The sequence below is a fragment of the Uloborus diversus genome, chromosome 4 (assembly GCF_026930045.1).
Source record: "Uloborus diversus isolate 005 chromosome 4, Udiv.v.3.1, whole genome shotgun sequence".
Taxonomy (NCBI): domain Eukaryota; kingdom Metazoa; phylum Arthropoda; class Arachnida; order Araneae; family Uloboridae; genus Uloborus; species Uloborus diversus.
Genome location: NC_072734.1, coordinates 142,932,701 through 142,945,393, shown reverse-complemented (window position 1 = coordinate 142,945,393; position 12,693 = coordinate 142,932,701). Strand labels below are relative to the sequence as shown.

Here is a 12,693-nt window from a genome sequence, read left to right as displayed (position 1 = left end):
CTCCCCCCCCCCCTCCTATTATCATCGAAGATCGTGTAAAATTTAAATTTTTGGGCTTCAACTTTGAATAACTTCATAAGAGAACAGCCGAATCCACTCCCGCCATAACATGGAACTCAAGTTTCGAAAATTTGCTGGGGGAAAATACTCAAACCTCTCCCATTTTTTTAACATTTCCGAAGTTGGTCTAAAACTGTGTTTTTAAATTAACAGTATCAAAAATTTTCTGGGAAAATACCCCGCCCCCAACTCTCTTTCGGCATCATCAATGAAGAACGTTTTAAATCTCGTTTTTATGCTTCAATTTCGAAAATTTTTCGGGGGTGAGCCTCCTGAAAACTCTTTTTCTTAACATCACTGAAGGTCAACAAAAATTTCGTTTTTGGAACTTAACTTTCGAGTAACTGTTGGTGCTCTCGTCTTTACCAAAAAAGGCTTTTAAGACTTCAATTTGAAAATTTTCTGGTGGATGGCCTCGGACTCTATCTCGACTTAAAATCACCAAAGATCTTCTTAAACTGCGTTTTCGGAGCTAATATATATTTTTTTAATTTCAGAGGGGAGCCCCCGGAACCGCTCTTCATACCATACACTCGAAGAAAATTTAAAATTCTGTTTTTGGATTTCCACTTCCGAAAAATTGTAGCAGTAGAAACCCTGAAACTACGCTCCCCTAACATCACCAAATATTGTCTAAAATTGAGTTTTTAACACTACAATTTCGAAAATTTTCCGGACGAGAGGCCCCCCCCCCCCCCGGCCCTTCCTATTTCAGACTCAATGTTAATCTTTCCATTAAGTTTATATTGCTAATACTTTAATGACTCCAAGAAGCCATAAATCTAAGTCCACTCTCTCAATCTCTTTGTATTGATACAAAGGGGGGGGGGGGTTGAAAAAAAATTGAGGGGCTGCCAAACTCGTACCAGACCCCTCCCACCAGGTTTTTGATTTCGCATCGAGTTTGAGGGTCGTCAGGGTATGGCAGTATAAATATTGAATGTTTGTGACAGGACCCAGTAATATGTGTTTGTGTCGAGGGACCCATCACGTTCTAAGACGGCCCTAATCTTTCACCCATGCGAACATCGCTAGATCAATTTCATATAACAGGGCAATTAAGTTACTTGTTAAGAACTGCAGAAAAGGGCATACTAGCCAAGTAGTGTTATCATTACGGATATATCGAATCAAGTTCCGAGCATTACAAAAATACTTAAATGGACAATTACAATCACAATTTTTCCCCAAAATAAGATTTAGCTAATACTGTATTAATTTGTTCACCATTAAAGCGCAGAAGTGTTCCTATCTGTTAAATTTTGTTTTAATGAAACATATTTAGTTGTTAATCATAATTTCCTCATATTTAACTGATATCCCAATCGTTAGGTAAAATTTAATATCTGTAAGAGCTATGGGGCCGCTACATCTCCTAATGCCAGGGCTGATTTTTTTGAACCAATCCGCCACTGTACACAGATTTTCAAAGTTTCCGCAAGCAAAAGTGATATAAACGCGGCACTGATAGGTCACTGATTGTGGGGGGGATTGAACCAGGGGTGCCCTCCTAGGAGGGGGTCATGGCGCAGACTGCGCCATTGAAATTTCTAGGGGAGTGTTTTCAGTAGTATTTTTTCCTTTTTTGAGAGGCTCTTACTTTTGTGGGGTCTTCGCGATATTTAGAGGGAAGGTGCACCTTTGCTCTTAGGGTGGTGGACACCCCTGATAGAACACATTGAGTTCCTTCGACTGAACAAAAAGAATTGTGATAAGTTGAAGCACCTGATGACTCAGCATCTAGGACCAATAGTTGGTGGAAATTCATGCCGGGAATATTGCCCATAATTGCTTGGACCCTTTTCTTTTCTAGCATAAATCTTTTTTTGATACTTTTTAATCATACTCATGCCATGAATTTTGTTCATACTATTTTGTTTTGCATTAGAGATCAGAACATGATTGACTCTAACATGAGTCGCTTACAGGATTGAAAAGGAAATGTTTTCTTCTCTAGGCGTTGCAGGTGTCAATGGAGAAGCTTGGAAAACTCTTCGTAAGTTTTTCATCCAGAGCTTGAAAGAATACGGAATGAAAGAGAACATGGGTCCTGTCTACAACTCGCTGTCTGATACTATGGATTATCTTCGAAGCAAAAATGGGGATCCAGCTAACGTTTTACAGTTGCTGACAGACAAATGTACCGTCACTATTCGAAGTGTTTTGTTTGGGGAGAACGGAATATCTCAAGAGAGTATCGAAAGTGTGAACGATGCCTTAAGTGTAGTACTAGGAGGACTTACAAGTACGAAATTAATGCTTTACGGCATTTCTGCACGGTGAGTATGCAATGTACTAGAGCTTCAGAAATACCCGGCTGAATAATATGTAATTTAACTAATATCCGACGAACAAGGAAGGAGGTTTTAAGTTTAACGTGATGGGAGGTCACGGGGCGTCACTGTGCCCTTCCAAAAATTTACTTATTCGTCAAATTTTGTCTGATAATTCGGAAAAATTATCATCATTCTGCAAAATTAGGAGTTCCATTCGGCAAAATTACCATCATTCGGCAAAATTTAGAGTTTTATTCAGAAAATTGAGAATTTCCGCCCTCCCAAAAATTAAATTTCGGAGCGCCCCTCTCTGTGCGTATCTAACTGTGGCACCGTAGCTCCTAAACGTTTGAACAGATTTTGATAATTCACTCTTTGTTCGAAAGGTGACTTGATTGAGAATGTACTTAACGAAGTCTTACCTTTGTAGGACTCTAATTGCTGGAGATATTAATTAAAAACTCCAAAAATTAATACTTTTTTGCAATTTTAGTAGTGAAAACTTACTTGCAGATTTAAAGTACGAGTGCTGAAAGAAAGAGTGAATTTTTCTGCGTCTGATGGAATCTGTTTGGAATTTTCAAGATAGACTGGAGTTATATAGCCTTGTTTACTAAATTTTAAGTAACATTCCGAACCTTTATTCAGCCGATTGGTAACGGTTTCATTGCTGAAGGAAAGAAGGGTCGATTATTCGAAATGTATGTCTGCTGCCATTTTATATTGGCTAACAAACAAAGTAGTACCTGCTTGTAATCATGGTTTCAGTTTAATAAATAAAGGCTTTAAAATTAATTATCAATTTTCCCTCTTGATTCTGCTTATGTGACTGGCAAAACTTAAAACAAAACTTTAAGACTTATTTCGGAAAAGTTCGTTATTCCATCATATAAAATCCAGTATTCTTTTTACATAAAATGTTATTATTAAAGAACATAAGTAAAACGTGGGTTTAGTGCTCTATAGCACTGTGAATAATGGGCTCTATAGCATTTACAGATTGCCTACATATTTGGGATAGGGGCATTCCACGGTATTTTGGACATTATGTAGAGTCCGTAACGTGACCTTTTTTTGCCATAACTTTTTAATTTACCGTTTGTTTTGCAAATTATTTTAATTTGAGCTGGTGTGTTGGTAGGAAAAGATCAAAATAAAATAATATGCTAATCAAACAGTAAATTAAAAAGTTATGGCAAAAAAGGTCACGTTACGGACTCTACATAAATGTCAAAAATACCTTGGAATGCCCCGATAACGTGCTTATATGATATCTAGAATCGCGAACCCCTATTTGCATCTCATACTCTCCAAGTTTTTTTCCTTTATTGACAATTGACATGGACCTTTTGCAGACTTGCATGGACCACTGGAAGTTCCTGTGGACCACTTTGGAACCACTGATTTAAACTAACAAGCAGTATGTTATGGCCCTTAAGCCAGGGTTAAGTCAGAACTACAGTTCGATGAGAGTACAAAGCTTATCCTAATTGAGAGTACAAAGACTTCCATCTCGGTAATTGACAATTCATTACTGATAAGTCCATAAAAAGGACAAAGCTGCAGTCGCTGCATGTCATAACCGGACTGTCGATATATTGCATGTATAATTTAAGCTATTTACTTAGATGATGCAAGGCAAAAAGCCAGAGCTCTAAACCAAATTGAGCCTTCGAAGTACTCACAAAGATTCATTTCTGAACCTTGAAAGTGTTCATGTTACTTTAAAATAATGTTCACGAAACCCGATTTTTTTTTTTTCATGTATGTGTAGTTAGCGTAAAGGACGATATGCTGTGTACTTGAAGGTACTCTTTACTGAAAGGTTTCTCAATAAATGTCACACGATAATTGCTTTTAGTGTAAATTAATCATCTCTCATCAATTAATATAAAATTTTGATGCATAGTTTATAATTAATTAATTTTTGTTGATTTTTCAGTATTTTCCAATAAATAACAATATTATTTAGAATATCAAAAAGCTCAAAACTATTTCTTTCAGCTTCATATGCACGTTTTCAACCAAGTATCGCAATATTCTTAAACGTAATGAAGAGCTGACAAATATTTTGCTGGATACTGTAGCAAAAATCGAGAAAAAGATGGACGAAGGTTGTCCGACTTGTGTTGTAGAAGATTATTTAAAAGAGCGGAACAAAAGACGGTTTAAAAAGGATCAATCTGCAGATTATTTTTCTGGTAAGTTGGGACTCTTCTTACGGAATCTTCATCTATATAATAGCCAATCATCGAATAACCCGCATGTTTCAACAATGAAACTCGCGCCGCGGCATGATAATTTGATAATATGTTTTGGTAATGTTTAACATGCAGAGAAAGGCTTTATTGTGACAAGGCTGAACTCGATCCGGTAGCTTAACTGTTTTACTGGTAAAACTGTCATTTTAGGGGAATGAATAAACAAAAAAACGGTCAACAATGAACGCTACCTTACCTACTGGAGTTTAGGGTTAATCCACTGGAGTTAGAGTTACCATTTCAACTATCAAAATATTACCAAACAGGCAATGGCTTCGTTCAAATGTAGAAGCAATTTTCACCCGTCATCCTTGACGGGCGATTTTCTAGTCGTAGAATAAGTAGCGACACGTCCGCCATCTTGGGGCTAAACGATGCTTTCTTCCTATGTCTCTATGTCTGCTATGGTGAAATAGCGTGCTTTGCTTCTTTATTGTTGTTTCTTTTTAACTCAATGTTAATCTACAAGTCAAGAAGCAAAACAAGCTACTTTACCATAGTGTATACATAGGAAGAAAGCATCGTTTAGCGCCAAGATGGAGAACGTGTCGCTACTTAATGTACGATTCAGGGCTAGATTCTTATGTATCAGCTACTTTCATGCCTGTCAAGATACGTCCACAATTTAGCATGGCTCACTTCACTGATCAATATCTGAATTGTTACTTTAAATTTGTATGCATCTTCCCAACTTTGGACTGGCAGAATATTGATCAAGAATCACAGGCACTACGTATAACAGTACATATATAATACCTCTGCTGAAATGGAAATAGGGAAAGAACACAAGAATTAAACTCACAGTTTTATATCAACAACGTCAGGAATTTTGCATTGAAAAGAAATGTTTACAGTTTTTTAAACGATTAAAAATTGTTGCTGCAGCTTAAAACTTGATTTAGAAAACAAAACTTGTGATACTACAATTACTCTATCGTAGTTCAATTTACTATAACTGAAACTTAAAGATGTGCACATACACTGTGAGAAACACACACTGTAAGAGTGTCCTATTATTTCTTAGGTTACCTGTTTTCGATTTTTTCTTTCGTCCAAAGGAGCTATATACTTGTTTGCAATGTTTCTTGATAATGGATTTATGATGCATGGGTTTCAGGGAGGAGTTTTGATGAGACGTTACATTTACTAACTATACCTACTTGTCGAGTTAGAACGGATTAAACTCTTTGTGAACTCTTACTGGTTGGAACGTTCGATTTTAAATGAATGTGCCATTTTGCACTGCACCACTCGGAAAACTAAAAATATTTAACAACTTTCTAAAGTTATGGCGAAAAAATTCTATGCATACTGAGTTTAACAAACTCGACATTTTTTCTCTAGGAAAATTCTTAATTTCACTCAAAATACGAATACCTCGCTGGGAACTACTATTTCCCTTGTTGTCAAGAAACGTTACGATCGAGTATAACTGACTTGTAAAGAAAAGAATAATTACTTGTAAAGGAGAAAATTTCTCAACTACTTTACCTTAGACAATGATGTGCCTGGCGTACAGTTTAGTGCATTCCAAAATATGCAACCTAATGTGCAATATGCATGGCAGAACAGCTAAACTTGTCATCATCGAAAAATCACCCCACTGCGTCATTAAACAATATTTGCGCCGCAAATTCTCTCCTTAAAAATCATTACCATCGACCTTTTTTTTCGTTTTTTTCCCCCATTACCTTTTTTTTTCCTTTTTTTAATACCTAATTTTATTTTGTGCTGTAAGGAGTAATAACTCTCGAAGGGACGAATTCAAACAATATTCAAACTATTGGTAACACACACAAAACTACTAATAACTTTACGCTTGTTCTTGAATGATCCTTTAATTTTTAATTACATTAAAACACGTTTGCTGTGTGCGACTTTCAAAATTTGAAAAATTTCAGAAAGTAAAATACGTATTTGTAAAAAAAGAATGAAAACAAACCATATTTTATTGAATTTAAATCAAAAACAATCTGATTAAAATCTTATGTAAACTTTAAACCTCGTACATAACAACTTTCAAATAACAAAAGCTGGGTTCTTAGCATCAATGCCACATGTTACACTTCAGTTGATGACCAAATCAGATACATAACTTCTCCCCCCATGTTTCCATATTCCAGACAGGGCCCTCGTATCTTCTCTTTCTCAGTTTATTGGCGATGGTATCCTCAGCACTGCATTTCTGATTGGAGCTGCGTTGGAAACTCTGCTTCAGTATCCAGAGGAACAGGACAAGATCTATCGAGAAGCCTTAGAAGTGATCGGGAAAGACCGGCTCCCGACCGTTGAAGACAAGAGCCGCATGCCCTACACCAACGCCGTTCTTCAGGAAGTGGAAAGGATGGCGAACATTGTGCCCTTGTTCCCCAGTGTCACATGCATTAGTGAGTTCAAACTTCATTCAATACTTTTTGCAATATTAAACAGCTACTGCTTGACCACTAATTGTATGTAATTTGCCAATTCGCAACTCCAATATACCATAGGGGCGCTGCAGTCACTGTCTAATGGCGGATGAAAAAGGTAAAACAAACAAATGCCGTAACTTATAACTTGCTTTGACGCTTAGTGAACGACAGTAATTTTTCATTGTGTTTGTGGGAAGCTTTCTTTTATATTCTTTTGAAGTTACATTGCATCATAAACTGTCTGAAGCCTGTAATTTACCCCAAAGAAAACGCGTGGAATGGAATGTTTTACCTTTTTATTTAGTATTGTTAATCATTGCAAGGTAGCGTATTCGAGCTCGGGAGTTGCGAATAGGCCAAGTTAAGACGATTAAACCTGAATGAATCTAGCAGGGGAGATGGAAAAATAGCGATCTGATTTTGATGCACGCGTTCCATAATTTCACTAGGGCCTTATTTAGTTATTGTCTTCATTGAGGGAAAAATGAGTGGAAACAAAATGAGTTTCTATGGAAATAACAAAAAGGAAATAAAATGTTTTCATTTCAACCGGAAATTTAAAAGCAAAATCGTAAGCTCAAAATTATGTTGTAAACAAAATAAATCAATTAATTTTTGAGTGAAAATATCGATGGAATATAGTTTTGGTTTTAAAATTATTGCAGTAAATAAATTGTCAATTTTATAAAAATGATTAAAAATAATTCTGGGGCAAACGCGCAAATCTTTATCAGAAAAAGTACTATCCCTGAAAAGTAATAGGCACGTCCATTTCCGCCTGTAAACCAGATACTTACTGTCTTTCCATGTAATCCATGGTCAGACAGTATGTACTACACGTTTATTAATTATCTACCAATCAAAGTTGAAGAACGCTTTAGACGTATCAGATATACATAATGTCGTAAATGATACTCCAAGGGGAAAATCTAATGCTTTTGCAAAGAAGGATGAAAAGAAAAAGAAATTCCTCGTTATCATCATTCTTGGCGCGACAACCCTTTAGTGCGCCCTGTGGCCCTGTTAAGCAAAGATCGTCAATCTCCAAACAAATTCAAAGCAAACTAGTATGTTGTGGCCATCACGAAACTTTCTTCTATATTTTTCTTTTTTTTTTTTTTTTTTTTTTTTTCCTGATCCCTCCCCATGCTTGACGAGGAAGCAATATTCCCAACAAAAACAAAATGACACATGCAAAAACTTGACGACCATCCCAATGTCTGAATTATTGCAAAAGCAAAGCAAAGAGCGAAAATTGAAAGTTATTTTAAAAGCCTTGCTTGAATTAATTACAAATATTTTATTTGTTAACAAACATAAGATGGCAACAGTTCAAAATTTTAAATCATTGAGATAATATTTCCTATCATTTCCATACAATTAAAATCACGAGAAATACGCAGACGACAATCTATTACGATTTATCTTTCTTATTGTTGCATTAATAAAAATATTTTTATTCGCAAAAAAAAAAAAAAAAAAATCAACACCTCTTGGAGCGATCGGCGTCAAAATAGAACCAAAGCCTGTTTACATATGGATTCACATATATTCCAAATTTCAACCAGAACGTAGTATTACTTCTTGAGATAGGGCACTCAAAATGGAAAAAAAGAACGGGTGATTGCGCTACCCCCCTTTTAGCTGTTGACACAAAAATAAAATCAGTTCTTATACCCACTAAGGGCTACTTGCCGATAAATTTTTCTTTCATTCCGTTCATTATTTCTTGAGATACAGCAGTCACAATTGACGACAAAAAACGTTCTACAGCTCAACCCCCGTTTGAGTTATTGACACCAAAATTGAATCAGCACCTGTTCCTGTTAATACCAACATATGGACCAAATTTTGTTTGATTCCGCCAGTTACTTCCTGAGGAATAGCAAGCACGCGTAACTCGAAAAACGTCCCATTGCTCCACCCCCCTTGGAGGAATTCGCGCCAAAAACTAATGGGCACAAGTTCACATAGGGGCACATATGTGTACTAAATTTCGTTCGATTTCATGCGGTAGTTTTTGTTGTAGAGCGGTCACAAAAAACTGGTCACACACAGACGTGACACACATACATACACACACACACACACACACACATACATACATACACACACACAGACAGACAGACATTTTCCAAAAATGGTCGAAATGGACTCAGCACACCTCAAAACGTTCGAATCCGTCAAAATTCGAAATTCGAAAATTTGCACGAATCCAATACTTTCTTCTATATATTAGATATAGAAGAAAGTAATAAACATTTTCCTACTGTGAGAAAATGAAAGGAACATTTCAATCAGTTTAATCAATATGAAATTTAAACCAAAAAAAAAGAAAAAAATTAACGCTTTTTTATAGTGGGTTTTTTTTTTTTTTTTTTTTTTTTCGATTACTATTGCAATATGTCATACAGTACCGCATTTGAAATGGAGCATTTTGAGAAAATTTAGAAACTTCTGTTAATGAAGAAAATTTTATATAACATTTTTCAGTAACAGAAAGATCATGTCATGACTGTATAAGGCTCGGTTTTTGATACAAGAAAGTTACCTGCGGGCTCGGTTACAAATTTTCGGGCTCGGGTGGGCCTGAACTCTCAAAAATGAGCCCAAACTCATCTCTACTGTGGACCTGCGGTAGGAAAGCAGACACAACTCTACTTGTATAGTTGTGCCACGGACAGATGACTGATGAACTAGAAGCGGAAACAGGACACTTCATTTTGTATTAGGTAAGATCAGCGAGAACGCGCAATTGGCGGAATCATTACTGCTTGCGTAACTGCCTACTTACTGCAAGATGTATTGTTTTGTTTCCGCTTCCAGTTCATCCGACATCTCGCCCTGGCTATTAGCACCGAAAATATTTTATGTTTTAACTAAACAACTATGCCCTTATAATTCAGCAAACAGTTTTCCTCGAGTCGCATTATCATACACAAAAGCAGTTCCTAACTATCAGACTATTGAGTTTTTTAATATAATATACATGTATTATTTCCGTAGAAGAAACAACTATACGAGGATACAAGATACCAAAAGGAGCGATGACGTTGCTAAACTTTTGGACCATTCATCGGGATCCAAATACTTACGAAAACCCAGATGAGTTCAATCCTTCCCGTTTCCTTTTGATACCAGGAAAATCAAAGGCTGAATCACCAGTTACTTTTGGAATAGGTAAGATATGTTGTTTTCACCTTCTGTTGCGGAATGTACCATGTACAATGCTTCAGATACTTTCACTTGGTTGTAAAAATATGCAAGGTGCTTTAAATTGTGGCGCTCAGGGGAAAAAAAAAAAAAGCTGAATGCCTTTTATTGCTAAGGGAGAAAATTAACAAATTGAGGTTACTTCGACAATCTGAATAAACCAGGCTGTGGATGAGTTAGAGTCGGACTGATTTTTGGGTAAGGGAGTCGGAGTCCGTCATTCCTCCGCTTAGTCGCAACTCTGCCAGTGCTTGAGGAGTCGAACTTATTCTTTGGTAAAGGAGGCGGAGTTGAAGTTAAAGGTTCTAAAACTCACGGAGTCTGTCATTTTCCTTTCGATTCTGCAGCCCTTAAATCAGGGATACCCACCTAGCGGGTGTGGTAGACTGCCAGAATGTGTCATTGAAATTTTTCGGGGGTGTTTTGAGGGATATTTTCCCCTTTTTTTAGGGGAGTTCGCTCTGGGGAGGGATGTCGTAGTATTTAGAGGGTCCACGCTCTTGCTCTTGGGGGGGGGGGGGGGGCACCCTTGCCGGAATGAGCAATTGAGTCAAATAAAGAGCAGGCATGTCGTTACAATCGACCGCAGTTGCAACAGAGTTATAATTCAAGGCACACGCGCAAAACGTAGACGAATTTAGTTTTATCTATTTTTTATTTTGAAAGGTAAGAAAAAAAAAGATCTAAACCTGTACTCCAGCCATGCGCGGTTATATCAATAATATAATTCTTTTTGAGCTGAATTATCCCAAGTTTTAGGGCTAATAATTACAGAGATATTTTTTAAGATTTGAAAAGCGCCAGCATTGAATCATATGAAACTCCACTCATACAGTTAAAAAAGAAAAAAAATGATTTAAATCTTAACAAAATACAGTTGGATAAAAAAACAAATACCCTTAATTTTTCACTTTTCTGGTGGTTATGTCTTAATTACATCGTCTATTCCGAGAACTTTAATTTTCTCCGTGTAGAAAAGTTTGCAAATTCACCCTATTTCTGTATGTGTCTCTATGTGTTTTTCGTTGAAACTTGATTCAAAAGCTTGAAGGAAAAAGAGTTAGGAGCAGCAATTTCAAGTTCTTGTCCCGACCTTTAAAAAACAAAGATCCGGTGCTGGAGCATTTTGTCAGCATAAAATAGCAATGTAAACTATTTTTTTATTCTTTAGGTAAAAGAGCCTGCATAGGAGAGGCTTTAGTCAAGACTCAAATATTTCTGTACATAACTTCAATCGTCAAAAATTTCCATCTTTCTGCGACACAAGCAGGAACAACTTCGTTAATGGAAGGAACATTGGAAATATGCTTTCTGCCAAGAAACAGTCAGTAGAAAATACATATACAACTTGTTTTTATGTTTCATGCACAAAGGATTTCTTTGTAAATACTTAATGTAGATGCAAGAATAAAAATATAGTTTATATTTGATGTTGCTTCATGCTCAGTTTGTCAATTTAATTGAATCAAAAGTTCACCCCTGTTTTGCCGACGCATAAATTTCCAAAAGTGTCTCAAAAGAGAAGATTGAAAGGAAAAACAGCGGAGAGGGAAGTTTTGTGTCGGCGAAATGGCGGTGGATGCAATTTTTAGACTTCGCGTGAATAGTCGGTTACAATAACTACGTATTACTGTGGAGTTTTTTTTTTTTTTTTTTGGAATTATTTATAAATGAATCAAAACTGCGTTTTTCGTAAACTAGAAAGTCGCCTGTCAAGGTATAATGGGTGAAAATTGCTTCTACTCTTCTACATTTGAACGAAGCCATTGCTTGTTTGGTGATATTTTGATAGTTAACATTTTAACCCTAACTCCAGTGGATTAACCCTAAACTCCAGTAGATAGCGTTCATTGTTGACCACTTTTTCGTTTCTTCATTCCCCTGAAATGACACAGTCTTACCAGTAAAACAGTTAAGTTACCAGATCGAGTTCAGCCTTGTCACGATAAAGCCTTTCACTGCAGCTTAAACATTGACAAAACATATTATCAAATTATCATACCGTGGGGCGAGTTTTATTGTTGAAACTCGCGGGTTACTCAATCATTGGCTATTATATATATGAGAATGTAGTACTAGACTAGTCATATAGCAGACGTTGTGCGATCAATAAAAGAAATGGCCGAAAAATATTTTATTGTTCCTAAACTTGTCTACCTAAGGGACATGAAGAGAAGAATTTCTTACAATCAGATCAAGCTCACGAGTAAGCTTAGTTCTATTCATTAGCTATTTATGTTATTCTTTAAGGTAAATTAGTTTTTTGTCCAGACGATATTTTTTATGCTGACATTCACTCGGAAATGGATTAGATTTTATTAGATTTTTGTATCTTTATTATTTAATGTGTGATAAGAAAAGCTTGAATAATTCCCAAATAGGCATTTTATGCCTTTATAATACTATGAGAAATCAAGTATAAAATAAGGAGTATAAATCAAAGTAAAAATAAATCAAGTATTACACCATACT

At 36.1% G+C, this 12,693-nt stretch overlaps 1 protein-coding gene across 1 annotated transcript in view; it reads left to right on the top strand.

Annotated features, from left to right (window-relative positions):
- LOC129220883 (uncharacterized) overlaps window positions 1–11,621 on the top strand; it is a 53,434-nt gene extending 41,813 nt beyond the window's left edge. The window contains exons 9-13 of the mRNA XM_054855317.1: window positions 2,018–2,339; window positions 4,341–4,537; window positions 6,721–6,984; window positions 10,015–10,188; window positions 11,393–11,621. Of these exons, the coding sequence (XP_054711292.1) occupies window positions 2,018–2,339; window positions 4,341–4,537; window positions 6,721–6,984; window positions 10,015–10,188; window positions 11,393–11,553 (1,118 nt within the window). The 3' untranslated portion in view covers window positions 11,554–11,621. The remainder of the gene's footprint in view (window positions 1–2,017; window positions 2,340–4,340; window positions 4,538–6,720; window positions 6,985–10,014; window positions 10,189–11,392) is intronic.
- The last annotated feature ends 1,072 nt before the right edge of the window (window positions 11,622–12,693 follow it).